The sequence below is a fragment of the Phyllopteryx taeniolatus genome, chromosome 15 (assembly GCF_024500385.1).
Source record: "Phyllopteryx taeniolatus isolate TA_2022b chromosome 15, UOR_Ptae_1.2, whole genome shotgun sequence".
NCBI lineage: Eukaryota > Metazoa > Chordata > Actinopteri > Syngnathiformes > Syngnathidae > Phyllopteryx > Phyllopteryx taeniolatus.
In genome coordinates, this window is record NC_084516.1 from 2,884,238 (window position 1) to 2,909,089 (window position 24,852).

Genomic DNA, 24,852 nt, shown 5'->3' on the forward strand with positions numbered 1-24,852 from the left:
AATAAAATCTAATTAAAAATGAGAACATGAAAGTAAAATCTGCAAAATTGCTTTGTAATAAAATCGTAATTAATTTTTTTATTTATAATCAATTGAATCACAATTAGCCGCCACGGTTTCCTCCCACATCCCAAAAACATGCATGCCAGGTTGATTGGAAACTCTAAATTGCCCGTAGGTGTGAATGTGAGTGCGAATGGTTGTTTGTTTCTGTGTGCCCTGCGATTGGCTGGCGACCAGTTCAGGTTGTACCCCGCCTCTCCCCTGAAGATAGCTAGCATAGGCTCCAGCAGCCCGCGACCCTGATGAGGATAAGCGGTAAAGAAAATGGATAGATGGATTAATCACAATTATTCAACCAATTATTGATAAGAATTCATTTAAATATAAAAGGCATTTTTAAAATTGTTTGTATTTATAATTGAATCACAATAAATTAACCATTTTTTAAAATGAAATACATTTTAAAATGTCAAAGATATATGTGAAATTTTTTTGAATAATATTTTTATTGTATCATTAATAATAAATCAACTAAACCATGATTGAACACATTTTATTTCACTCATTGCGTGAATTAATGACGCCCGCGAGCCATGCTTTGCCCATCCCTGCTAATAAACTTTCTATTGCGGAAACGATCCCAAAGTGACACGCTGCGAGGAGATGGGTGGTGGGGGGGCAGGGGGTGCGTTTGGAGTGTTCAATGATATCCAGCTGAGCTGTCAACTGGCGGCGGGCCAGACACGCAAACTCTGCCCACCCCCCTCACGCTCTTCTCAGACACCCACCCACCCGACCGACCTGCCCTCCCAGTGCCATGCCAAGCATATGCGATTTCCAAAAAAAAAAAAAAAAAAAAACATCCGCCGCTCATGCGTGACTGCTCTCCAAGTCTGAAAGAAAGGAAACATCTTCCCCTAGATAAACAAAGTCTGTTTAGGAGACATTTAAGCACTTTGTATAACACTCACGCATCTGCTGTTTATTTTATTTTTGATTTTTTTGTTTTCTTTGTGTGTGTGTGGGGGGGGGGGGGGGGGTTTATTTTTTTTTTACATTTTTTTTTTTTTATAAAGGACCAAATGTGTCGAGCCCAAACTCTAGGCGCTATAACGCCGCTTGTTGCTTTAGCTTGCAAGTTACAGTGCCACCAGAAAGTTTTCACACCCCTTCACTTTTTCCACATTTTGCTGTTAGACTTATTCTAAAGCTGATTTGAGTATAGTTTTCTATTTAAAAAAAAATCGACAAAATATCCCAGAATGACAAAGTACAAGGATATTTTCCGACAGTTGTGCAAATGTATTGAAAATTTAAACATTTCAACATAATAGGTACGTAAGTATTCACACCCATGGCTTAATATTTTGGTGAAGCGCCTTTGGCAGCAATCACAGGCTCAAGTCTTCTTGGGTAAGTCTCTACGAGCTTGGCACACCGGTTTTGGGGCATTTTCTCCCATTCTTCTCTGCAGATCCTCTCAAGGTCAGTCAGGTTGGATGGGCAGCGTCGGTGGACAGCCATTTTTCGGTCCTTCCAGGGATGTTCGATTGGATTCAAGTCCGGACTCTGGCCGGGCCACTCGAGGACATTCGCAGGCTGCTCCTGAAGCCACTCCTTTGTTATCTTTGCTGTGCGCATCGGGTCATTGTCGTGTTGGAAGGTGAATCGACACCCTAGTCTGAGTTCCAGAGCACTCTGGAGCAAGTTCTCGTGAAGAATTTCTCTCTATTTGGCAGCTGTCATCTTCCCCTCTATGCTGACTAGTCGTCCAGTTCCTGCAGTAGAAAAACAGCCCCACAGCATGATGCTGCCACCAGCATGCTTCACAGTAGTGACGGCATTAGCCAGGTGATGAGCAGTGCCTCTTCTTCTCCCGATATGACGCCTGCAATTAAGGCCAAAAGGTTCTATTTTGGTTTCATCAGACCAGAAAATTTTGTTTCTGCAGGTCTGAGAATCCTTAAGGTGCCTTTTAGTGAAGAAGTGGCTTCCGTCTGGCCACTCTACCATAAAGACCTGATTGGTGGAGTGTGTTAGCAACGGTTGAGCTTCTACATGGTTCTCCTATCTCCGCAAGGGAACACTGAAGCTCCGCCTTAGTGACCACAGGGTTCTTGTTCACCTTTCTGACCGAGGCCCTTCTTCCCCAGTTACCCATGTCAGTTGGATGGCAAGATCTAGGAATGGCCCCGGTGGTTCCAAACTTCCATTTCGGAATAATTGAGACCACACAGTGCTTTTCGGGACCTTCAATGCTGCTGAAATTCTTTTATATCCTTCCCCAGATTTGTGCCTTGACACAATCCGGTCTCGGCGGTCTGCAGACAATTCCTTAGACTTCATTGCTTGGTTTCTGCTCTGATATGCACTGCCAACTATGAGACCTGCTATAGAGAGGCGTGTGCCATTCCAAATCATGTTCATCAACTGAATTTACCACAGGTGGACTCCATTCAAGTTGTAGAAGCATCTCAAGGATGATCAGTGGAAATCAGATGCACCGAGCTTGAGTTTGAGTCTCATAGGGTGTGAAGGGTGTGAATACTTGTGTACCAATTATGTTTGAATGTTTAAATTGTTTTATAAATTTACACTATTGTCTAAAAATGTTTTTACTTTGTCATTATGCAATATTTTATGTAGATTTTTCTGTTTTTAAAAGCATACTCAAATCAGCTTTAGCCTAAGTCTGTAACATAGCCAAATGTGGAAAAAGTGAAGGGGTGTGAATACTTTCTGGTGTCACTGCACATAGACTTCAGGAAGAAACTTTTGCCTTTCACTATTTGGTGACTCCCACAGAGTGAGTTGTTGTTATTATTAGCAAATCACGATGTACATGCAAGTCAGTATGTACTGGAATATTCTCAGACACACACACACACACACACACACACACAAACATTCTGTGATGTATAAATGAGAGCATCCAACCGGTCAGTTCAATGTACCAACGACTTTGAGTACAGCGTCTGTCTGTCCTCCCGTGTGATGTGCTATTATTGAATGTCGATTGTGTTTTGATTGGCGTGAACCACACACACACACACACGCAAACATAGAGTAGTTCATGCAGCCATTGTGTGTGTGCCAGCGGTTAAGGGCCGATATTGCACAGTAGAGTAGATCAGTCATCACTGTGCTTTATCCACTTCACTTGGCGTGATGGGCGCCTCTCGTGACTCGCCGCTTGCCTGCGCTTCACATCGGGGTGCTGCCGCACGCCAAACAATGCATCAATGGCCCCCCTCCCCCATCTCTCTTATCCTATCCCAGAGGACGGCGGTCGCGGACGACGCGGCTAATGTATACGTTCCGAGTGAAAACATCGCCGGCTTTTGTTCTTTTCAGGTCAAGGCGTGTTAGCGTATCGCGCCGCGTTGCCGCGGGGCGCTGCCTCTTCCAGTATCTGCTCTGATTGCAAAACGCACTTCCTGTCTTTAAGGCCATGTTCACTCATAAAAAAAAATGTGATACCTTGACTTACAAGTTTAAGTCGCTGCGTGACCAAGCTTGTACTTTAAGAACTCTTTTGTTTGAAACTTCTATTGAGGTACAATTTTAATGCAACTTTTATGCTCAATTTGAGTACAGTTTTTTTCGCCCTAGCGAGTGTTGTCAGGAACATGGCCGGTTTGTCTGCATGTGAGCGTTTGAACATGAATTTTGGCTTACTGTAGCTGCTTGCTTTTTGTATTTTGACAGTTTGTCGTGTTCAATAACAGCTGAAGGCACATCGGCGACCGTGGCAAAAACATTTTCGATCAAGCGACATTGTTTTCTTTCAATACCGAGTAAATGCAGCGGGACGCACGAGTTTTATTGGAGGCATGGCTTGAGCTGGTAATTTCATTTACTAATTCCCCAAATTGTGAGTGAGACGTGGGATAAAGTTTTTATGTGCCGTGTAGCGGCGTGTCTGAAGCTGTCCTCTATCGCGCTACTGTCACGAAAGAAAAGTGTGGCGTATTGCGATTTTATTTTATTTTTTCCCGCCTCAATAAGAAGGCTCAGGTTTGACTTTCAATCTTTGCGATCTGTTCTCTGCCAGGGAGAAGTCAAGAAGGGCATCTCTGAAAGCTTGTGAGCAGATTTGTCCATGTGGATTTAAACACTTGCTCGCATGTAATCTTGTTCTTGTTTGTCTTATTCTAATAAGGTTCAGAGACCTCGCGTGTCCATTGTCAGAACACTTTTATTTATTTATTTATTTATTTTTAAAGAGTGTGTGTATTATATAATCTACAGTGAATCCCTGTTTAATGGGACATTTATAACCATTCAAAATACTACTTCAACACACATGGAGCAACAACACATACAAACAGAGCATATAATGTAACAAAAGTCTGCTTGTTTGATGCTAGCATACTGTATGAAATACCATAGACGGGCTAACAAAAATGAGCATAGCTGTTATGGTAATTACAACCCCAATTCCAATGAAGTTGGGACGTTGTGTTAAACATAAATAAAAGCAGAATACAATGATTTGCAAATCATCTTCAACCTATATTTAATTGAATACACTACAAAGACAAGATATTTAATGTTCAAACTGATAAACTTTATTGTTTTTAGCAAATAATCATGAACTTAGAATTGTATGGCTGTAACACGTTCCCAAAAAAGCTGCGGCAGGTGGCAAAAAGACTGAGAAAGTTGAGGAATGCCCATCAAACATCCCACTGGTAAACAGGCTAATTGGGAACAGGTGGGTGCCACGATTGGCAATAAAAGGAGCGTCCCTGAATTGCTCAGTCATTCACAAGCAAAGATGGGGCGAGGTTCACCTCTTTGTGAACAAGTGCATGAGAAAATAGTCCAACAGTTTAAGGACAATGTTCCTCAACGTACAATTGCAAGGAATTGAGGGATCTCATCATCTTCGGTCCATAATATCATCAAAAGGTTCAGAGAATCTGGAGAAATCACTGCATGGAAGCGGCAAGGCCCAAAACCAACAATGAATGCCCGTGACCTTCGATCCCTCAGGCGGCACTGCATCAAAACCCGACATCGATGTGTAAAGGATATCGCCGCATGGGCACAGGAACAGTTCATAAAACCAGTTCGGCGCTACATCCGTAAGTGCAACTTGAAACTCTACTATGCAAAGCAAAAGCCATTTATCAACAACACCCAGAAACGCCGCCGGCTTCTCTGGGCCCGAGCTCATCTAAGATGGACCGATGCAAAGTGTTCTGTGGTCCGACGAGTCCGCATTTCAAATTTTTTTTGGAAATTGTGGACGTGGTGTCCTCCGGGCTAAAGAGGAAAAGAACCATCCGGACTGTTATGGAGACAAAGTTCAAAAGCCAGCATCTGTGAGGGTATGGGGCTGAGCTAGTGCCCATGGCATGGATAATTTACACATCTGTGAAGGCACCATTAATGCTGAAAGGTACATACAGGTTTTGGAGAAACATACGCTGCCATCCAAGCAACGTCTTTTTCATGGACGCCCCCCCCTGCTTATTTCAGCAAGACAATGCGTTACAACAGCGTGGCTTCGTAGTAAAAGAGTGCGGGTACTAGACTGGCCTGCCTGCAGTCCAGACCTGTCTCCCATTGAAAATGTGCGGCGCATTATGAAGCGGAAAATACGACAACGGAGACCCCGGACTGTTGAACAGCTGAAGTTGAACATCAAGCAAGAATGGGAAAGAATTCCACCTGCAAAGCTTCAACAATTAGTGTCCTCAGTTCCCAAACGTTTTTTGAATGTTGTTCAAAGAAAAGGTGATGTAACACAGTGGTAAACATGACCCTGTCCCAGCTTTTTTTGGGACGTGTTGCAGCCATCAAATTATAAGTTGCTAAAAACAATCAAGTTTATCAGTTTGAACATTAAATATCTTGTCTTTGTAGTGTATTCAATTAAATATAGGTTGAACATGATTTGCAAATCATTGTGTTCTGTTTTTATTTGTTTAACACAACATCCAAACTTCATTGGAATTGGGGTTGTATAAACCTATTGAAAAAGTAGTGTGAAATCTTACCTGATATCATTTTTAATGATTTTGATGATTATAGACATGAGAAACAATGAAAAATTGAAAATGTTTTTAAATGTAGAAGTTATGTAGGAATTTAGTGTTAAATAAGTGGAATTGACTTTCAGAAAGTTATTTACGTTAATTAATCCGTATAGTGTTATTATTATTAGTAGTAGTATTATTAATAATAATGTCTTGTTTGATTTTATTTATTTACAGCACTTTGTTTCAGCTACAGTGCTCTATAAATAAAGTTGAGTAAAATAAATTAAATCTACGATAGATTTATTTTAGAAGCACAAGGTTGTCATACTATATACATATGGAAGATATATAATATACATATTTAGAGTCGCCACCCGTGTGTGTTTGTTTTTTTTGTTCCGCCTCGCCGCGACGGCCACCAGACGTACGTTTGACTCGGCCATTGACCCTGTCTGCCCCGTGGGATCAGCCTCGCCCTGTTTGCGTACACTCTGTGCAGCATGCCAACTTCCCCTCCCACCCTGTGTGTGTGTGTGTGTGTGTGTATCTGTGTGTGTTATTGTGTGTTTGACACAAGTGCGCGTGAGTGTGTATATGTGTGCGATTATTGCGTGATGTACATTTGCAGCATTCACAGCGGCGGCTCGTTGACCCTTTATGTGCCAAATGAACCTAAAAGGATTTTTTTCTTCTTCTTCTTTTGTCTCATTAGGGCCCATTGAGTTTGAGGAGTGTAACGCTGCCATCGCTACTGAAGGTAGGAAGTTTGCTTAAGATAATAATGTACGTAATGTAAAATTTTGAAAGCATTTTTTTTTTTTTATCAACTGCATTTGTATTTTTGAAAGGTGCCAAACCGAGGAGGAGAAAGCCATTTGGCATCCCAGGACGCAGAAAAGACAAAGACACAGATTCCACGTAAATATAAGAATAGATACAGTAGACGTATCATCATATCATGTGAAGATCTGTACAGTTCAAACCAAAAGTTTATATATATTATATAAAAAGACTGTGTGACATGAAATCGATCATTTTGAAAATGTGTGGTCAGACCTGAAGAAACGTGCAAGCAATGCGGCCTACAAAATTGGCTCGGTTACACAAGATCTGTCGGGAGGAATGGGCCAAAATTCCTGTGAGAAACTTGTGGAAGGATATCCAAAACTATTGACCCAAGTCATACAGTTTAAAGGCACAGATACCAAATACTAATCAAATGTATGGAAACTTCTCACTTTGAAGAAAGTAATGAAAAATTGTCTAAAAAATAAATAAAAAAATCCTATCAAAAACAGAAACTTGCTCGAATATTGTTCAAACCATCATGTAATCAACCCGTACTTCTGCTAGTTATCGTGGCATACATGCTATCCTGATTTCGTTACGTCGGCAATGCAAGCACGGGGGCACTTCTGACGCTAATTTCTGTCGACAGCAGAGGGCGATATTGCCAAATATGGCGACCCCCAGGGATCGGTGAAAATTGATGAATTTATCTGTTTAATTCTTATTCCACGAGCGCAATATTAATCATAATTGTTTATATTAATGGGGCCGCAAAATGTTTTGATTTCTTTCACCTTTGAAGTTGGCCCAATAACCTTTTTATTCAAATGGCCTTTGACTGCTGTTGTCACAGTGTTTGTTTTTTTTCCCCAATGAAACCTGTTACAAATAAAATGCTATTATACTATATATTATTAATATTAAATATATATCGTCGTTGTCTGGCGGAATCCTCGCATCTCCAAAACCATTACAATTGAGTATGCAGCGTAACAGTGAACAGCGCTTTGTCATGGTGTCGTGTCCTTTGTGTCTTGCAGGGAATCAACGGAAGCAGAAAGTGTGAGTAAACGGCTTCTTCTGCCTCCTCGTTGCAATGTCAGCCTTGTTGCGTTGTCGCCGTCATCACTGCAAATGTCGAGCAGCAGGGGAGGCGCTCATTTTGTGTCGCTTCTTACTACTCGAACATGTGACACTCTCTCTCTCTCTCTCTCTCTCTCTCCCTCCCCGCTTCCCTCTTGTTTGTTTTGCAGATTTGCTCATTCATTCATTAATTCCTCTTGTCTTTGTTTATGCTTGTAGAACGCTGCCAACGGCGCTCCCCCCGGATACTACGGGGCCATAGACATTCAGAACACTGTAAGCAAGCCAACACACACACACACACACACACACATGTTATTTTAAAAGTCACAGTCATCTGTAATAAATGAGGAGGTCTTCCAAGCCCAGTACTCTTACAGTTACTGTATTTCCTTAAATAGGCGGCCTCTCAGATCTCCTACGGTGTTTCCCAGCCTTTATTCATTGAGCCACGGCACATATTTTGCGTTAGAAAAATCTCACGGCACACCACCCAAAAAATAACCCGGAACGTTTACACAGTAGACCCCCCGCTGTTAGCGGGCGGTAGAGACCGGGCCAGACCGCGAATAACGAAAAGCCGCGGATAATTGACGCCCATTATAATTGCATTTGGGAAAACAAACTTTTTTTTTTTGCCCAACAAATTCTGAATAAGCAAGGATAAACTGCCAATCAGCAATGTTGGGGTTGGTTCCACCCCCCACCCTCCAAAAAAAATTGGAAAATTGGAAGAATTATTATTATTATTTTTTTTTAAATGTGTTTTGGTGAAATGTACAACATTCAATTCTCTTAATTCCTCGTTCATTGCGGGTATTATGTTCCAGGCACACCCACGACAGGTGCAAATGTGTGACTTAAAGAGACCATATAAAAGCTTTAAGTCTTATAAACAATTAAGAATACATTTGTTACAAATTAAGACGTCCTCATAACAAATGTTTACCACATTAGACATCGACGCATGCTGCTACTCGCTCCAATTGAGTAAATAAAGACACCAGGCCACATTAGGAGGAAATATCTTGAATTTGAATGATCATTATTTATTTGTGGGAGCGTTTAAAATAGTGATAAAACACAGAACTATTTTTTTTTTCATAATATGAGAGAGTTGCATTTGTACAAATAAAGAATGAAAAGGCCCTGGATAATCATATAATAATGATACTGTGTATTGACTTTTAATATCTGGATTAGGTCATTTTTGGTGCGATTTTCATGATTTGGAGAATGAAAAAGGCGCACTTGCCCTGCCGATGTGCATTATTTGACTGTTTGCCTTTTGCAGAACGTTCCGCGAGTCGACGACGAGGGTTTCTGCATCCGGCCGGACGCCATGGAGAATGATATCCTCAAATCAGTGGTTCTCAATCTGGGGTCCCCAGTGTAGCTTGGGGGTCCCGCAAAATCATTTGCAATAAATGATTGTCGTATCAGATAGAGAAGTGCATCCCTACATACGGGGACCGGTGCACTAATCCAATAAATGACAACATTCAATGTTCAAGCATCTTTGTTCTTGTATGCGACTTTTATTTCTCGGGAAATCACAACTTTATTCAAAAAAGAAAAAAAAAGTTCTCTAAAATATGCAACTTTTTTCATTCCTATGGCATTTACGGTAGTTAAGTTTAATTGAGGGGATTGCTTGCCTTAAGTATTCTGTATACTCTTTATTTTTTTCTCTATTTTACTTTCTTAACGGGATGGGCGAACATGCCAAAGAGAACTCCTTCTACTCGTCCAGCGACTCTGAGGACGAGGACGAACCGCGCAAGTTCCACGTGGAGATCAAGCCCGTGCAACCCAACAACGACACGCACCAGAACCGTGCCACCATCGACGAGCTCAAGGCCTCCATCGGCAACATCGTCCTGTCGCCGTCCACCTCGGTATGTCCCCGTTAACGTATGTAAACGCACTTCACATGCAGCGTTTCTCCTGGGGCACATTTAGGCAACTATTCGGATGCTGCGCCCTAACACTTGCCCAAATGAACAGTTTTTGTGTTTGTTTTCTTTGTCTTAAATGGTATATTAGACTAAAATATAAAATACAAGAACCCTGTTTGATATTAGATTAAATATCACAAAAGCGTATGTTCAAGACATTTTAAAAAAAAACTAGTTTAACTCTTTTTCTATTGCTAACTTTTGGATAGCTAACATCCATCCATCCATTTTCTTTATTTCTTTATTTCGCTTTATCCTCGCTAGGGCTTGCTGGAGCCCATCCCAGCTATCTTCGGGCGAGAGGCGGGGTACACCCTGAACCGGTCGCCAGCCAATCGCAGGGCACACAGAAACAAACAACCATTCGTGCACACATTCACACCTACGGGCAATTTAGGGTCTTCAATCAACCTAGCATGCATGTTTTTGGGATGTGGGAGGAAACCGCAGTGCCTGGAGAAAACCCCACGCATGGCACGGGGAGAACAAGCAAACTCCACAGAGGCGGGGCTGGGATTTGAACCCCGGTCCTCAGAACTGCAAGGCAGATGTGCCGACCAGTCCTACACCGTGCCATAGCTAACATCTACTGTATTAATAAAATAACTAAGTTATGGTGATTTCGCCGTCACTTTACTAACGTCAGATTCATATTTTTCTGGAAAAATCAGACATGAACAATGACCAAAGAATCAATGCTCATCAGTTTGAAAACCCATGAAATTATCCAACACATTTGCAGTCGTAAAGGGAAATCGTCATTCGCAGCTATTGTTCTTCTTGGACAGTTTGAGTAGTGACTTCCAACTGTTTCAATTGCGAACTGTTCTAACTGGAGGAAAAATGTAGATTATAAAAATTTACAAAAAAAAAAAAAAACACTTCCCTTCATGTTAGAGGTTTTAGACTTCGGAAAAGTCGGAAAAACCCTGCTACCTTGGTGACAGGACAATATGGAGGACACAGGGAAGGACGCTCCTGCTTTGCAGCACTAGGGGGCAACAGGGGAATATTTTAGTCACGCTTGACCACGGAACGCCGGCGGCATTCCTGGCCTTTCAAGGCATTTATTTTTATACTTAACAAGAGCCTGAGCACTAGCTCGTGAGTCACATGCGGCTTTACGTGATTGCATTAGCCCCCCCCCCCAAAAAAAAATTTATTTGACTCACAACATTACACTGAATCTGCAATTTTTCACAATTATTCCTGAAATTTCTTTCAGACAAAAAGTTCATGGGTCAATGTGACCCACTGTGTGTTTAACCATCAAAAATAATTCTGGCCCTTGTTTTAATGCTGAGTAAATACTTTTATTATACCATGCACGCTCTAAAAATATTTTCTTAAATATATAATCGAAAGAAGAAAAGAACAACCGCAATTTTAAAATATTAACATGGGTGAGTTTGACCCGTAACATTACAGGACGGCGAGCCACCCTATTATATTTGGGATCAGTTTGATCTCATCTAATGTTCGATATATATATATATATATATAATATATATATATATATTTTTTTTTTTTTTGCTTAATTTTTAATGATTTCTTTCCTCATTCTGTAGAAACAACTGGGTAAAAAAAAAAAATAAATAACATTATGGATTGAAATTTATTTTTAATAGAATAAAAATACAAAAAGAAAAATACAAACAAAAAATGTCAAACGTATTTAAAAATGTGTATAATAATTATAAAAATGCAAAATACTGATATCAAAATGTTTTGGGTGTTTTTAAAAAATAGTATTAAATCAGATGACAACAAAAAAAAATTATATTACGCACAATTTAGCTAAAGTGAAGACCTGCTACTACTTGTACCCAGCAATTGTTAATAATTGATAGTTGTTGTTTTTTTGTTTAGTTTTTTTACATTTATTTTATTTTTTTTACCCCCCAAACACTATTACAACACACACACACTCACACACACACACAAACACACTTAAAGGAATATGTCTCAGCAGACGGTCACACACATGCTCCATCTCGCTCACTCTGAAAATAAGCACGGCATTAAAAATTCAAGCCACCCGTGTGTGTGCGTGCGTGCCAGGCTTGGCGTGGCAAAGAGAGGGCATACTCTCCATCTTGGCCGTTCACCTCTCTTCCTCCTCTCCCCCCCCCCCCCCCCCCCCCCCCCCCTTCGCCACACACACTCCTGTAATGTTGCTTTTAAAGCTTCCATTTCAGAGGTTTTCGGGGCATGTCGTATTCACGGCCAAAATCACAGTTTGGGACGCACTGTATACTTTGGTTTGAAGTTCACGGCTCGATTCAAATTGGGGAACAACAGTCAGGAAACAAAGCGCCCAACAAACTGCCCATGTTATGTGGAAACAGGAATAGATTTATTGACGTTTAAAATGAAACTGGAGCAGCTTAAATCTTTTCGTTTTTAGGAAAGTGCAACAGCCCCAGTTTGTATTCTTTTTCAGCAAATCAGGGATGCAGATAAGGGTCAAACGTGAGCGTTATGATGCAATGCAAACAATAGCATCGTTGACCAAGTCATATTTGATTGTTTTTAGAAAATGAGACAGATTTTTTTTTCAATGTAAAATGAATTACGTTAACTTGCTCGCATAGTTGCCTAAGTCATATTTGAACCTTTTCAGAACATTTGAGATTTTGTTTTTCCAAGTATAATATATTGCGCTAGCCTAACAGCATTGTTGCCTAAGTCATATTTGAATGTTTTCAGAAAATGAGAGATTTTTTAAAAAGTAAAATATATTGTGCTAGCCTAATAGCATTTTCCCAAGTCATATTGGAATGTTTTCAGAAAACCAGAGATTTTGTTTTAAATGTAAAATATATTACATTAGCCTTGTTGCCAAAGTCATATTCGAATGTTTTTTTGGGGAGGAAAAACAAGATTTTCCTAATGTCAAATATGCAAAGTTTCAGTAAACACGGGGAAAAAATTCAACAAACGAAACAAATCCCTTGTGGGTTACAGTAATCTGGAAAATTAAAAACATACTTTTAGTTCCAATATTTAAGAACATTTCATTTACAGAAAAATACAATTTTACAGCAAATGACAAGCGCTTTTACGCAAGTAATCTTCTACGAGGTGACTTTTACCTGGCCCAAACTCATTTTCTTTTCAGATACTTTTGACTCAAGTGTGGCTTTCAGGCGCTTTATACAAAACTGTGTCGTCTGTGGGAACCCCTGATCATCGGCCCATCATATGACGTAATTACGCCTGGATTTGGTTATTAGCTTTTTTCTTTTTGGCAGATCTCGCCCACAAGCCTCGCGTTTGACACCTGTGCAGTAACGCATGCACCGTCACCCCATGTCACTTCCTGTTAATGTTGTTAGGAGGTTTCTCCATTAAAGTCGCCATCCATCATCCTCCGGCTGCTGACACAATTGCATCGTCTGGTGTCAATTATTGAAATGTCTTTTTTTTTTTTTCCCCTTCTTCTTCCCTCCCCCACCTCCTGTTTGGCTCTCCCTGCACCTCTTTTTCTATTTATATGCACGCGTGTGTGTGGTCACCGAGGAGAGCCGTAATTGAACCCATTTGCCGCTTAGCGCCGGGTGGGACGGAACCTTGCCGCCTGTTTTGTGTTCCTCAGAGCCATTTTGGTTTTTCTCTCGCTCTCTCTCCCTCTCTCTCACACACACACACACACGCGCGCGCACGCACACAGAGGAGAGGATCTTGTGTTACGCAGCCTGACTGTGCAGATTTACGCGATTGTCTACTAGTCCATGAGTGATGGTCATTGCATGGCATCCAATCTTCTGACACCCCGCTGCTTCCAACAACATGGAGTTTGATTTAGTGCCACGTTCACGCCGATTCGGGAATATCCCCGGGCCATTGGGAGTTATTAATTCCAACATTTTTTTTTTAAAGCACTTGAAAGCATCTTTCTACAAGCTCACCCCAGGCAGGTAAAAAAAAAAAAAAAAAAAAAAAAAAAAAGGGAAAGTTCAGGATAAAGTTGAGCTCGTAAAAACGTCGGGAATGACGTACTTTTATCATATATATTTATTAGTCTTTGTTTTACTAGTTAATAATGCTGTTGCTTTATGTCATTTAAAGCACTTTGTTGGCTGTATGCTGCAATTCAAAATACATCATTTAACCGACTTTATTTGTATTGTGCATTTTTACTGGATCGTGACAAAAACAATAAAATAGATACATGTAGTCGTATAATTTCATAAGATACAATTGAAATACAATGGAAAAGAAAAAATATAAAAATCAAAAAAGAAACATAATATGAAGATGAAGAATTTAAAAAAAAAAAAAAAAACAAGGGTTTAAAAAGTATAGTTTAAAATTGTATAACAACTACTTTAAATAAAAAAGACTTTACAATAAAATTTCTATTGTTTAATTTATTACTTTAACCCAGCAGTTGGTAATTTGGTGGTAGTAGTTGTTTTTTTTACTTCCCAAAACAGCTACTTTTATTACAATATGTGGATATTTTGCTAAAATTAAGAATCATTATGTTTTTGAAAGGAAAACAAATAATGAAAGCAAATATAGTGGTCGATATTATTTGAAAAAAGTAAAGACCTCCCCCTAATAAATACTTAAAAATGTATAAACTATGTATCACACATGCATAATAATGTTGAAATGTCTACAAAATAATTAAATATCGTTACTTATTTGCAGAAGTAGAATGATAAGAGCAAATGTAGAGCTTAATATTATTATTTGTACCTCCTCCTCCCTAATAAATAATAGAGGCCTAGAACCTCACCCCAAATAACACTTTATCCCAAACAAACAGACCCTAAAATATTTCGCTATATTATATAAGATAATAATATGTTTTCCCCCCCCACGTTCTACATTTTCTTTTTGCTTTGGCTGTTTTCAAACAAGTTGACTGTACATTTTCTTTCTCTCTTTCATTTTTCAGGGCCAAATGCGGCGGAACCAATCCAGTGAGTATTTCTCACCTCCTCGCCCCCACCTCAAGTGCGTTTTTACTCAGCGCTTGTTTTTCAAAGAAGTCGCTGAGAAAGCCCAGCCAAGAGCAACACGTCCCGGGGAAAAAAAGCAAATAGCTGTTCTTTTCCCGGGAACGCGAGCGTCGGCGTTTGTTTGCGTCCCGCCGGCGCGTAAGGGAGATTAATTGCCTAATTGGCCGCTTGTATTTTAACATGTCACAAATGATCCCTTGGCGTTTTCTGCTCCCAGCTGGGTTATCTGTCTCTGCTCCGGCAGGTCCCGCTGGAAAAACACAAGCTATCAATCCGGAAAGTTTTTTTAAAAAATTCGTTTTATTTTTTTATTATTTTTTTTTCTTCTCTCCGCAAGGTTATGTTTTGATTGGCCGGGCGTTGGAGCAGCTATTCGTCTAAGGACTACTAACTTTTGCGGGAATTTGCACGTTGATGATGTCATTAATAAAATCCAACAATAAACATGCCATTTTCTGTCTGTGTACATTTGTAATGTCAAACCAATTTCCATCCACGAATCAAATTCAGTTTATTTATTTTCCATAATTTAAATGTGCTCTCGAATATCCTATTGAAATTCCAACCATTAAAAAAAAGAAGACGTCTGTTTTGGAATGGTCGTCGACCTCCATTTTGAGTGAAGTCATCTGTTCCAGGGTCAAACTGTCTCCCTCATGAAGCCATTATTAAGTGTACAAGCAATGATTTTTAATAAAACTTTACGATTTATCAACTATCCAAGTGTCCCAAAAAAAGAAAAAGTTAACCACTGGTAATCTGGCGTGATGCCATTTTCTCAGCCGAGAATTTGTGCGGCTGTATCGCTAGGCAGATTTAGTAAAGGTCATTAGCACTGACCTTGTCGCTGTGCATGCGCTCAGGGTTCAAGGAAGCGTCCATGTTAGGCTCCAAGACTCAGGGGGAGTATCTGTTCCCTGCAGTCCACCCCCCCACCCCCCACCCCCACCCCCCACACAGGCACACACACACCCACCACGCCCCGCTTTGCCCTGCTTCAGTCCCAGGCACCCCCAACCAACTCCCTCCCGCCCCCCAACCGAGGTCTCCTGCACTGCTAACATCACTCTCCACTCCCAAATTTGTGTGTGTACTTTTACTCTTTAGGCTGGATGATGGAAATATGCTCCGATATTAGACATGAAATATGTAAATATGATACATTTGACATTAGATTGTAAATCGTGTACCTCAGATGTGCATACGCTACATAGGACTTTTAATTACAGTCCAATATCAGTAAGTTCCAAATGTAACCGTTATATTAGCAGTGTATTGATGTGCATATGGTACATTTGACATGAAATGCAATTGTCATGTACAGCAATTTGTTGTGTATAATCCCCTCTAGAGTATAATACGTACGCCCAAAATCAGGAATTCCCGTCTATGCACGTATAATACGCACCACCGATTTGCTGGCATCCATGCTCAAAACATGAAGTATTATTCGTGTTTTATTCGCTTTTTCAAAAATATATTTTGCTCTTGACGTTGGCTTCCTCACCATGCGTTCGGAATCGTACGCCGTCTCTGGCACACTCTCAGAGTAGAGTTGGGGGATGAGATTGAATTTCCGAACGCACCCTCGGTGAGCAGAGAGAATTTACCATATTACATATGAGTTTATGACATTAGACATCACATATCATATTGGAATGAAAGTACACCTTTTTCACAACCCCTAGCCACCGGTATACATTTATACAACGTGAACATTTCTTTTCCCATTTTGCTTATCCCCTATGTATAATACGATCTGTTGACATTTGATTTGATTCGATTTTTTGTTAAGGGAAAGTGCGTATTATGCACGAGCGAGTTCACTTGTGGGCGAAGGTGCGATGGACTACAAAACACGCCTTGTGTGACAATCGTGTGTCGGTCGGGTAGAGTGGCAGGTGAAACGTGGTCGTCACTCCGTGGCTAAAAGTGGTTGTTTTCCTCCCCCCGCAGGCGATGAGCTGGCCAAAGCCAGAGTGCCGGCTTCTTACGAGTGAGTAGCTCGCCCCTTTTTGGGCTTTCTTTCCTTCTCGAAGCAAACGTTTCAAGGGTCACATTTAATTTTGAAAGGGACAGATGGGCCGGTCCATTCGTAGATGAGGTAAAAAAAAAAAAAAGAATTTATATATTTTTTAAGTTCGAATGTGTATATTTAATAATACATTCATTTCATTCTATTACTTTTAGTTTTTAAAATAATTAATTATTTAAGTTGTATAAAACTTTTATTTTGATAATTCAAACTTGGATTAAATATGATAAGTGTAATTATTTAACCAGTTATAAAAATATTTTAACATTTTACTAATATGTTTGGGTTTTATGTAACATTTTTTTATTTTAATAAAAAATGCTAATTTAAAATATAGTTAGATTATATTTAATTCATACATTTCTTATATTTTTGTATATAGCATTTCCTATTTTAATAGTAAAACTAATTCATGCTCTTTTTAAATATTTCTAATGAAATGAATCATCAATTATTTTATATAAAAAAATAAAATCAGATTAGATTAGATTAGATTTTCTATACTAAAGAATAATTTATGTCATTAACCACTTATTTAATTTAAAAAAATTTAATTGTTTATTTCAGACATTTTTGCTTTTTATTAGTTACCCCAAAAAATTATTTAATGAGATAAAGGAACAACAAAATGAATTGCAACATTTTAAGGAACCAATTTGTCTGAAATATATTTTTTTAAATGACTGCAACAAATATTACACAATTCCAGATCATGGAAATGGTCAGTGGGGCCGGCTAAAGAAGTGAGTCACATGTATCCCGTGGGTGTTACTTTTGGCCCGAAGTGCCCGAACGTAACTTTTCTCCCCCGCGTGTGCCGCAGACTGACCAACAACGACCTCCTGTCCTTGGATCCGCTCGGGCCATTCCTAACCGCCGCGCCCTCTCAACCCGTGCCCACGTCCACAGGTATGCAAACGCACGTATATTTTACGTGGAGCGGTTCCTTATCCTGGCGGAGACCCCCCGATGGAGCGAGGGGCCCCCACGACTTCATTGAAATAAAACGTATACCTTTCAATCACTTCCCACTTCCCCCTTTTATATCCACACGTTTGACATCTACGCCTGTAGCGCCGGAGCGCTTTGCGAGTGCGGCGGTGGCCTTTCGTGCCGCGGTGTTTGTAGAGGCGTGACATTAGCGCTGACCCGCCGCCTAAGCTCAGCCATAATCCGGCGTTAATTGGCACCTCGTCGGGGTCGAGCGGGTCGCCCGTGAAAGCCCCCCTGGCACGTATGTTGTCAAACACTGTCTCGTTACTGTCAAAGCTTCAAAGTCAAAAAGAGCATCGGGGGATTATGTCTGCAAAAATCTCTCCACCCTTCATTTATTCATTTATTTGTTTTTGCTGATTTTCATTTTTGTTTTGAATGTGTCAATTATTTTTGGGGATGTATTTCTCTACTTGCTCTTGTCAGACCTTGCCTGTATTGTCCTCTCATCTCCATCTTTTCTGGCACGAGAGTCGCAAGCCGCACCAGGTAAAACGCCCCCCCCCGACTAAAAGTGTTCTTATTTTATTTAACAATCGTCCTTATGTTTGTTACATGTTAAATTGTGAGTTTTGTGAACATTGCCCACTATTTTTTTAATTGGTTTGAGGACAGCACATTGCCGTTTACAAAAACTGATGCGAAAATAAGATTGAAAAAGTCAAAAATTAGGCAAAAATAAAGTTGGATCCTAAAAAATTTAGAAAAAAAGCACATCGAGGAGCTTCATTTAGACAAAAGTAGTGCTTTGCCAGTGCCAAGGAATATGTTGAAGTGAGTTGAGGCGCTTCATTTAGAGAACAGTAGTGCTCTGCCGCCATCTTGTGAAATCTCAGTGCCTTGGAACTATGCAACTAAGTATAGCTACTAACTAACTGGAACTAACCAACTGTAACTGCTTGGAACTGGGGCCTCAAGGTGGAGGGAATTACAAACCGTTTGAAATAGCACAAAAATTACACAGTGTTCGCACAAAACCTTCAGGCTTCTGATAGAAAGCAGAACATGTCAGGAAAAGCCTACTCGAACAGCTCGACTTGATTTGAGATTAATCAGAGGCACGTGTAATTGTGACAGGTGTGTGCCGACTTCAATTTAACATGAGTTTGAATGTGACTGTTTTGTTGTGAACTCAGCCTTTGTCTCCATTTAGAAGAGAGCACACTGCGCACACTAATCCAAGCGCTTGTTTATTCGAACTTCGCCTTTCTAAACTTTAGATTTTTCAATTGAGTTGTGCAAGTTGTAGGTCACATTGCTGGTGGAAAAACAGGGGTGTGTGGACTTTTGATATCCAGTGTATTTTATGCTTTGGACCGTTGCCACTCCAAAAGCTTCGGCGGAGACGGCGCCGCCCCCCGAGCGCTCGCCCCCCTTGGCCGAGCAGTCCAAAGACATCTCCTCGTTCTCCTCATCCACGTCGTCTCCCTGGGACTCCCCGGAAAACCTTTTCCAAGCGCCCCGTCCGCCGCCCGCCCGGGCCCATAGCGCCCCCATCACGCTGCCACCCGAACCGGCGGACTCCGTCCGGAGCCCGGCGTGCGGCGGCGAAGACGACGACTCCTCCGTGTCTTGGTCCCAGAGCCAGTGGATCGCCTTCGGGGACAACGTGGCTCCCGGCCGCCGCCCCAGCGCCCCGGCCAGGCCCCGGTCCGGCAGAGCCGGCCGCTTCCTGTCGGACGACTCGGCCGACGCCTACGGGAAAGTGGCGCAAGGGTTTTCGGACAGTTTCTCCGGGTTGAGCGATGGGGCCACGCAAATATTTCCGGGTAACGTTTGTGACAGACGCTTGAGTTTTGACTTTGTTTGGACTGCTTGATTTGATGGTGGCTTTTTTTATGGCTGGTGGATTTTATTTATATTTTATTTTTATAACTTGCTGCCTGATTTACTTGTATTGTGATCTACGTTTAAAATGTTTATTATTATGTTTTTGTACTTTGCAAATTGTGACCCGTTTTATTTTTTGACTTGCCTGTTTTTCTGTTTTCATTTTTTTTATCCAACAGTTTTTTTAAATTTGTATTTTGACTCGCCTGATTTTCTTATTTTTATTTGTTTCCTTTTTATATTTTACTCGTATTTTTTCGTCTCGTATACATTTGATTTTTTTGTTTTTTGTTTTTGAGTAACTGCTGTTTTTTTCTGTTTTGATTGTTGGATTTTTACCTCTTCGTGTATGTTTAATCGCTTTTTTAAAATGTGCATTATTTTTCCTCGCTTTGTTTGAACTGGCTGCTCCTTGTGTTTCTGTTATTTGTTTAGTTTTTTAAATGTGTGTACCTATTCGTGTTCTTTAGTCTTGCTGCCTGTGTTTAGTTTTTAAGCATTTTATTTAATTGCCTTTTTCTTCTTTGTGTGTCCTTCCCATTTGTATTGTGTGTTTTGTTTTGTGTGATTTACTTGTTGAATTTATTTGGAATGGGTTTCACTTGAGTTTTCTCTTTAAATATCATTAATGGATTGACCTTGAAGAGAATTTTGTATTTTTTTTCTCGTACGTTTCCCATGCTGCGTTTTTGCCACTAAGCGCCGTCTTCCACTTTTGCCTTCCGTAGCGTCCAACCGCCCGACAACTCCGCTGACGGCGGGCGCGCTGGTGCCGCCGCCCCGCCCCTCCTCCAGGCCGAAACTCCCCACGGGAAAACTGAGCGGCATCAACGAAATTGTGAGTTGAAACAAATGTTATAAAAATAGTAGCGGGTTTGGCACTGTTTCCCCTCCCCCCCCCCCCCCTCAGGCGAGACCCTTCAGTCCACCCAAGGCGCCCGGCGCCAGTCCGCCACCCGCCGCCCCGCTGGCCCGCGCCGAGAGCTCGTCTTCGCTGTCCTCGAACGCCTCGCTCAGCGCCGCAAACACGCCTACTGTTGGTAAGGAGGGCGCCGTTTTGACCTTTGTCCCGTCAGCGCTGCTTGCATCGTTATGATTTCTGTTCCTTCTTTGAATCCTTTTCTTCTATCATCCACCCGTTCTTTTCCTTCTTCCCTCGCTTTCTCCTTCATGTCCTGTATTAAATTCCTTCATCCCTTCCTATCCTCATTTCTTCTTTCTATTGCCCGTTCCTTCTTTTTCATCATCACTTTAACTTCTCCATCTATCCCTGGTTCCTTCTTTCAATTAATTCTTTTATCAATCCCTTTCTGCTTATCATCCATTCCTTTCATTCAATTTGGTTCTTTCATCATTCCTTTAATTTTGACTCATATTTATCTCCCCTTCTTCTTCACCCCTCCTTTCTTTTCTTCATTCTTTTCATGTCTTTTCTTTATCGTCCCTTTCGCCTCTCTCTTTCTTTCTGTCCAACTGTCCCTTCTTCCTGTCCATCATCCATCCTTGAATTTCTTTTTCTTTCATCCATCCTGTCTTACTTTTGTACCTTCATTTGACGCATCCTTTCTTTCCTTCATCCCTCCTTCATTTTCCTTTTCTTTTGCCCTTTCATTCATCCATCCCTTTCCAATGATTCCTTTCCTTCGTCCACCCCACCTTTCTTCCATTCTTTCTTTCAATCTCACCTTTTCTTCGTCGTCTAACTTTTGCCTTCCGCATCCATCTCTTTCTTTCCTGCTTGCTTTTCCCCCTCCTTCCTTCCTTTCCTCTTTCCTCCCATCCCTCCGTGTCTCCCAGGCCCTGATCACTTTGTTCCTGTTCCCTTCTCCTGTCGCGTGTCAGAAGTGTCCTCCTCCTCTTCGGCTTCTTTTTCTTCTTTCCTTCCTCCTCCCAGTCAAAGTGAGTTTCCCGTCCCCAAACCTTCTCCTCTCCCAAATGCACACAATGCAACAGTACTTAATCGTTATTTGATCCCCGCGGGTAGTTGATGCAAAATTGTGCGTCGTGTGCATTTGTCACTTCCCCCTCACATTTGTGTTGTGTCCTCCCCCTTTGCTTCTTTCGCTTTTTAAAGACGACGACACGTTTGTCTCCAAGCTGCCGACCTTCGAGAGGCGATGTGAAACTCCAGCAGGTATCCATCCGGGAAGACGCTCCTCCAAAATCTAATACCATGTTTTTTTTTTTTTGGATGAACAATTTCTTTTAATAGACTGCTGCTTTTCTTTTGTGAAGAGTTGTAACTTTCCAGCGTGCCGCCTCCTCTCCCACTCACTTCGTTATCCACTACTAATTTATGTTTGTGTGAAAGTAACGTCGTATTTGTTTGCACCTCCACGGCCTACCAGCCACCGCTCTCCGTTGAATCATGTACCCACCCATGTGCACTGCTTACACTAACAACATGGCTGCAAACCGCAAGGAAGTGGTTTACGAAAGCACAGGCAGTGTTGTGTCACTTTCACTGCAAAAAAAAACTAGGCAAAAAAAAAAATGTGTGTATTTATGTGACGAAAGGTTGACTAAAGGTAACTTTTTGTAGTCGACTGTAACGTAAAATGGTAACCGTGATGAAAGTCGAAGTCACTCACTCGATGGCGTCATTGATATTTCTTGACGAAAAACGAATGATTAATAAAAAAGCAACTCACCACTTTGCGCTGAAAATCGGTTGATTGGAAGATGAGATGCCAAATCGACGCGATTACCGATTAGTCGATGCAGAGTAGTAAAGTCGACTAATTGGTTGGACTCCTAATCTGGACTAATCGAAGCAAAATATTGAAGAATCATTTTCTCAATATGCAGATAAACATGCTTAAATCAAATATTTGCTCGTACAATTATCACTCCTTATTTTCAGCTAAATTTACTCATAGCAGGACTGCAATAGATGAGGTGCCAAATAACGGGGATTCCTGTGTTTATAAAGAAAAACAATTGTAGTTTCTATTAGTTTTGTGGAAGTTGATGCGAGTTACTACTTGATGCGAGTTACTACTTGAAAAAATGCTTTCAAACTTGTTTAAGGAAATGTAAGAAGACGAAAAAGAGCAAAACTTGATCATGTCTTTGTCATTTGTGTTTTCTCCAAGCGAAGGGGGAAAACGATCGACGAATCGAAAAAAATCGATTTTTGTGGCAAACGAATCCGGGCCCCTGTTGCGACCAATATGACGCGTCGTCGCTGTGCCGATTGTCACGTGCGCTTTTCCCAATGAAGATGTCCTCCAAAGTCTGCCCTGCGGCTGCGCGCTCCTCATCCTCATCCTCACCCTCTTCCTCTTCATCGTCGTTCAGGCACGTCCCGCGGCCCCAGCCCCGTGACGCTGGCGTCCCAGGATGCTTTGCCCATCGCGGTGGCCTTCACGGAGTCGGTGAATGCCTACTTCAAAGGTGCTGACCCCACCAAGTGAGTCACATGACCACCTGCAAGGCGCACGCACGCAATCTCCTCTTCAAGCATTCCTTTCTTCCTTCTTTCCTTCCTTCATCCCTCTTTCCCTCCCTCCTCATCCCTTCCCTAGTAACCGCCTTCTTTCCATCAACTTGTAGGCCTTCCTTCTTTCCTTCACTCATCCCTTTCTTCCTCCATCCTTCACACCATTCTTGTTTCCTTCCTTCACGCCTTCCTTCTTTCCTTCCCTCATTCCCTTTATCAACCCTTTCAGCCTTCCTTGTCCTTCTTCATCCATTGATTCATCCATTTCCTTCCTTCCTTTTTCCTTCAACATTCCTTACTTCTTTCCTTCACCCAACCCTTTTCCCCCATCATTCTTTTTTTCAAACATTCCTTTCTTTTATTCCTCCTTTCCTTCAACCTTTTAATTCATAATTTGGTTCATTCACCCCTGACTACACTCTTTCAATCTTTCCGTCATCCATCGCTTCCTTCCTTGTCCCTCCTTCCTCGTTTCCTTCCCTTCCTGTCAACCAGAACAGAATAATGACATGATGAGTTTCTGCATGTGATCGTCGTGGTCAGAGGAAAGCACGCCAGGTGTTTTATTTGCTAACTGGTGCTAAATTGAAGTCGCGCAAGAAGGCTTATTGAGTCCGGGATTAGCCAATTGCACATTTCACAAGCAATACAAGCCGAATCCTCCAACCCAAACCCAAACCTGTTTGAAAATTGGAACTGAATGTGAGTGGCGGTTTTTACACACTGTAGCTACACCGCACGCCTAATCTAGTCAGACAGGGAGACACCAGGGTACAGTGTGAAGTCCAAATAGATTTTGGGGTACTCGGTGATTACTTGCCTGTTAAGGAGCCTTTGAAAACAATCTGATCTGTTAACACGCTGCCGGTGGTAATGCGGTATTTTGCGGGGTCGCCCTGCGAAAGAGGCGGCTCAAAGCGCTCCACTCGTTGACCTTTTAAGTGCTTTTCGCCCGTTCTCCGCCAGGTGCATCGTGAAGATCACAGGTGACATGACTCTGTCGTTCCCTTCGGGCATCATCAAGGTGTTCACGGGCAACCCCTCGCCCGCCGTGCTTACCTTCAAGTTAAAGAACACGGGCCGGCTGGAGCAGATCCTCCCCAACCAGCAGATCCTCTTCAGGTATAACCTTTTTTGGAAGCACAGGCGCTCTTTTTAGAGGGTCCAGTGAAACGCGGATTTGGAAGGGATGATCCGGAGGCGAACGCGTAGACGGGGGTGAAATTGAATTAGCGTGCGGACCTGAACGTGTCATTAAGCTGTAAGGGAAATACGCGCACGTCTGGAATAGCAAACAACGGCCAGCTTCGCAGGACATCCGCTCCATTTGGCGCACGCTCCTGCTCGCGGTCAGCCTGCTTTTTACTGTGTGAAAAAAATAAAAATGACCAAAAAAAATGTTACCGGCTCCATCGTTAGATATGATGTCCAAAGCATGTTCGTTGTTGCAGGTGGCGCTAGTAAACGTGGACGAGAAAAAGACGAGAAGTCAAAGTCTGTTGATGATTGTTCTGTGAGATGTACAGCGTGTCCATTGCGTTTGTATTCAATTTAGAAAATGTATTCAATGCCATATGTACCAAACTAAATGTGAACAGCAGCAAAAATAGTCAGCAGGGTTGTCGCTGAAAATATTTCTGAATGAAGTATCAAAACGCAGCAAGAATAGTCAGCGGCACCACTCTACACGGATCAACCAATTAGACTGCGCACACGTAGTGCATATGTCAGCGACGCCAATTTTCCATCCCATATC

General features: G+C 41.5%; 1 protein-coding gene across 7 annotated transcripts in view; it reads left to right on the top strand.

The window, feature by feature from the left end:
• The window catches only part of fcho2 (FCH and mu domain containing endocytic adaptor 2), a 48,787-nt gene that overhangs the window by 20,250 nt on the left and 3,685 nt on the right, over positions 1-24,852 (top strand). For 2 of the 7 annotated variants that reach the window (XM_061798844.1, XM_061798840.1), the window contains exons 9-25: positions 6,706-6,750; positions 6,842-6,911; positions 7,823-7,844; positions 8,085-8,141; positions 9,160-9,217; positions 9,588-9,763; positions 14,733-14,757; positions 16,753-16,792; positions 17,655-17,740; positions 18,251-18,313; positions 19,159-19,593; positions 20,383-20,492; positions 20,565-20,694; positions 21,452-21,553; positions 21,729-21,788; positions 22,955-23,066; positions 24,063-24,218. In XM_061798844.1, the coding sequence (XP_061654828.1) occupies positions 6,706-6,750; positions 6,842-6,911; positions 7,823-7,844; positions 8,085-8,141; positions 9,160-9,217; positions 9,588-9,763; positions 14,733-14,757; positions 16,753-16,792; positions 17,655-17,740; positions 18,251-18,313; positions 19,159-19,593; positions 20,383-20,492; positions 20,565-20,694; positions 21,452-21,553; positions 21,729-21,788; positions 22,955-23,066; positions 24,063-24,218 (1,747 nt within the window). The remainder of the gene's footprint in view (positions 1-6,705; positions 6,751-6,841; positions 6,912-7,822; positions 7,845-8,084; positions 8,142-9,159; positions 9,218-9,587; positions 9,764-14,732; positions 14,758-16,752; positions 16,793-17,654; positions 17,741-18,250; positions 18,314-19,158; positions 19,594-20,382; positions 20,493-20,564; positions 20,695-21,451; positions 21,554-21,728; positions 21,789-22,954; positions 23,067-24,062; positions 24,219-24,852) is intronic. The other 5 variants (XM_061798841.1, XM_061798843.1, XM_061798842.1 and 2 more) reach the window with 5 other exon arrangements.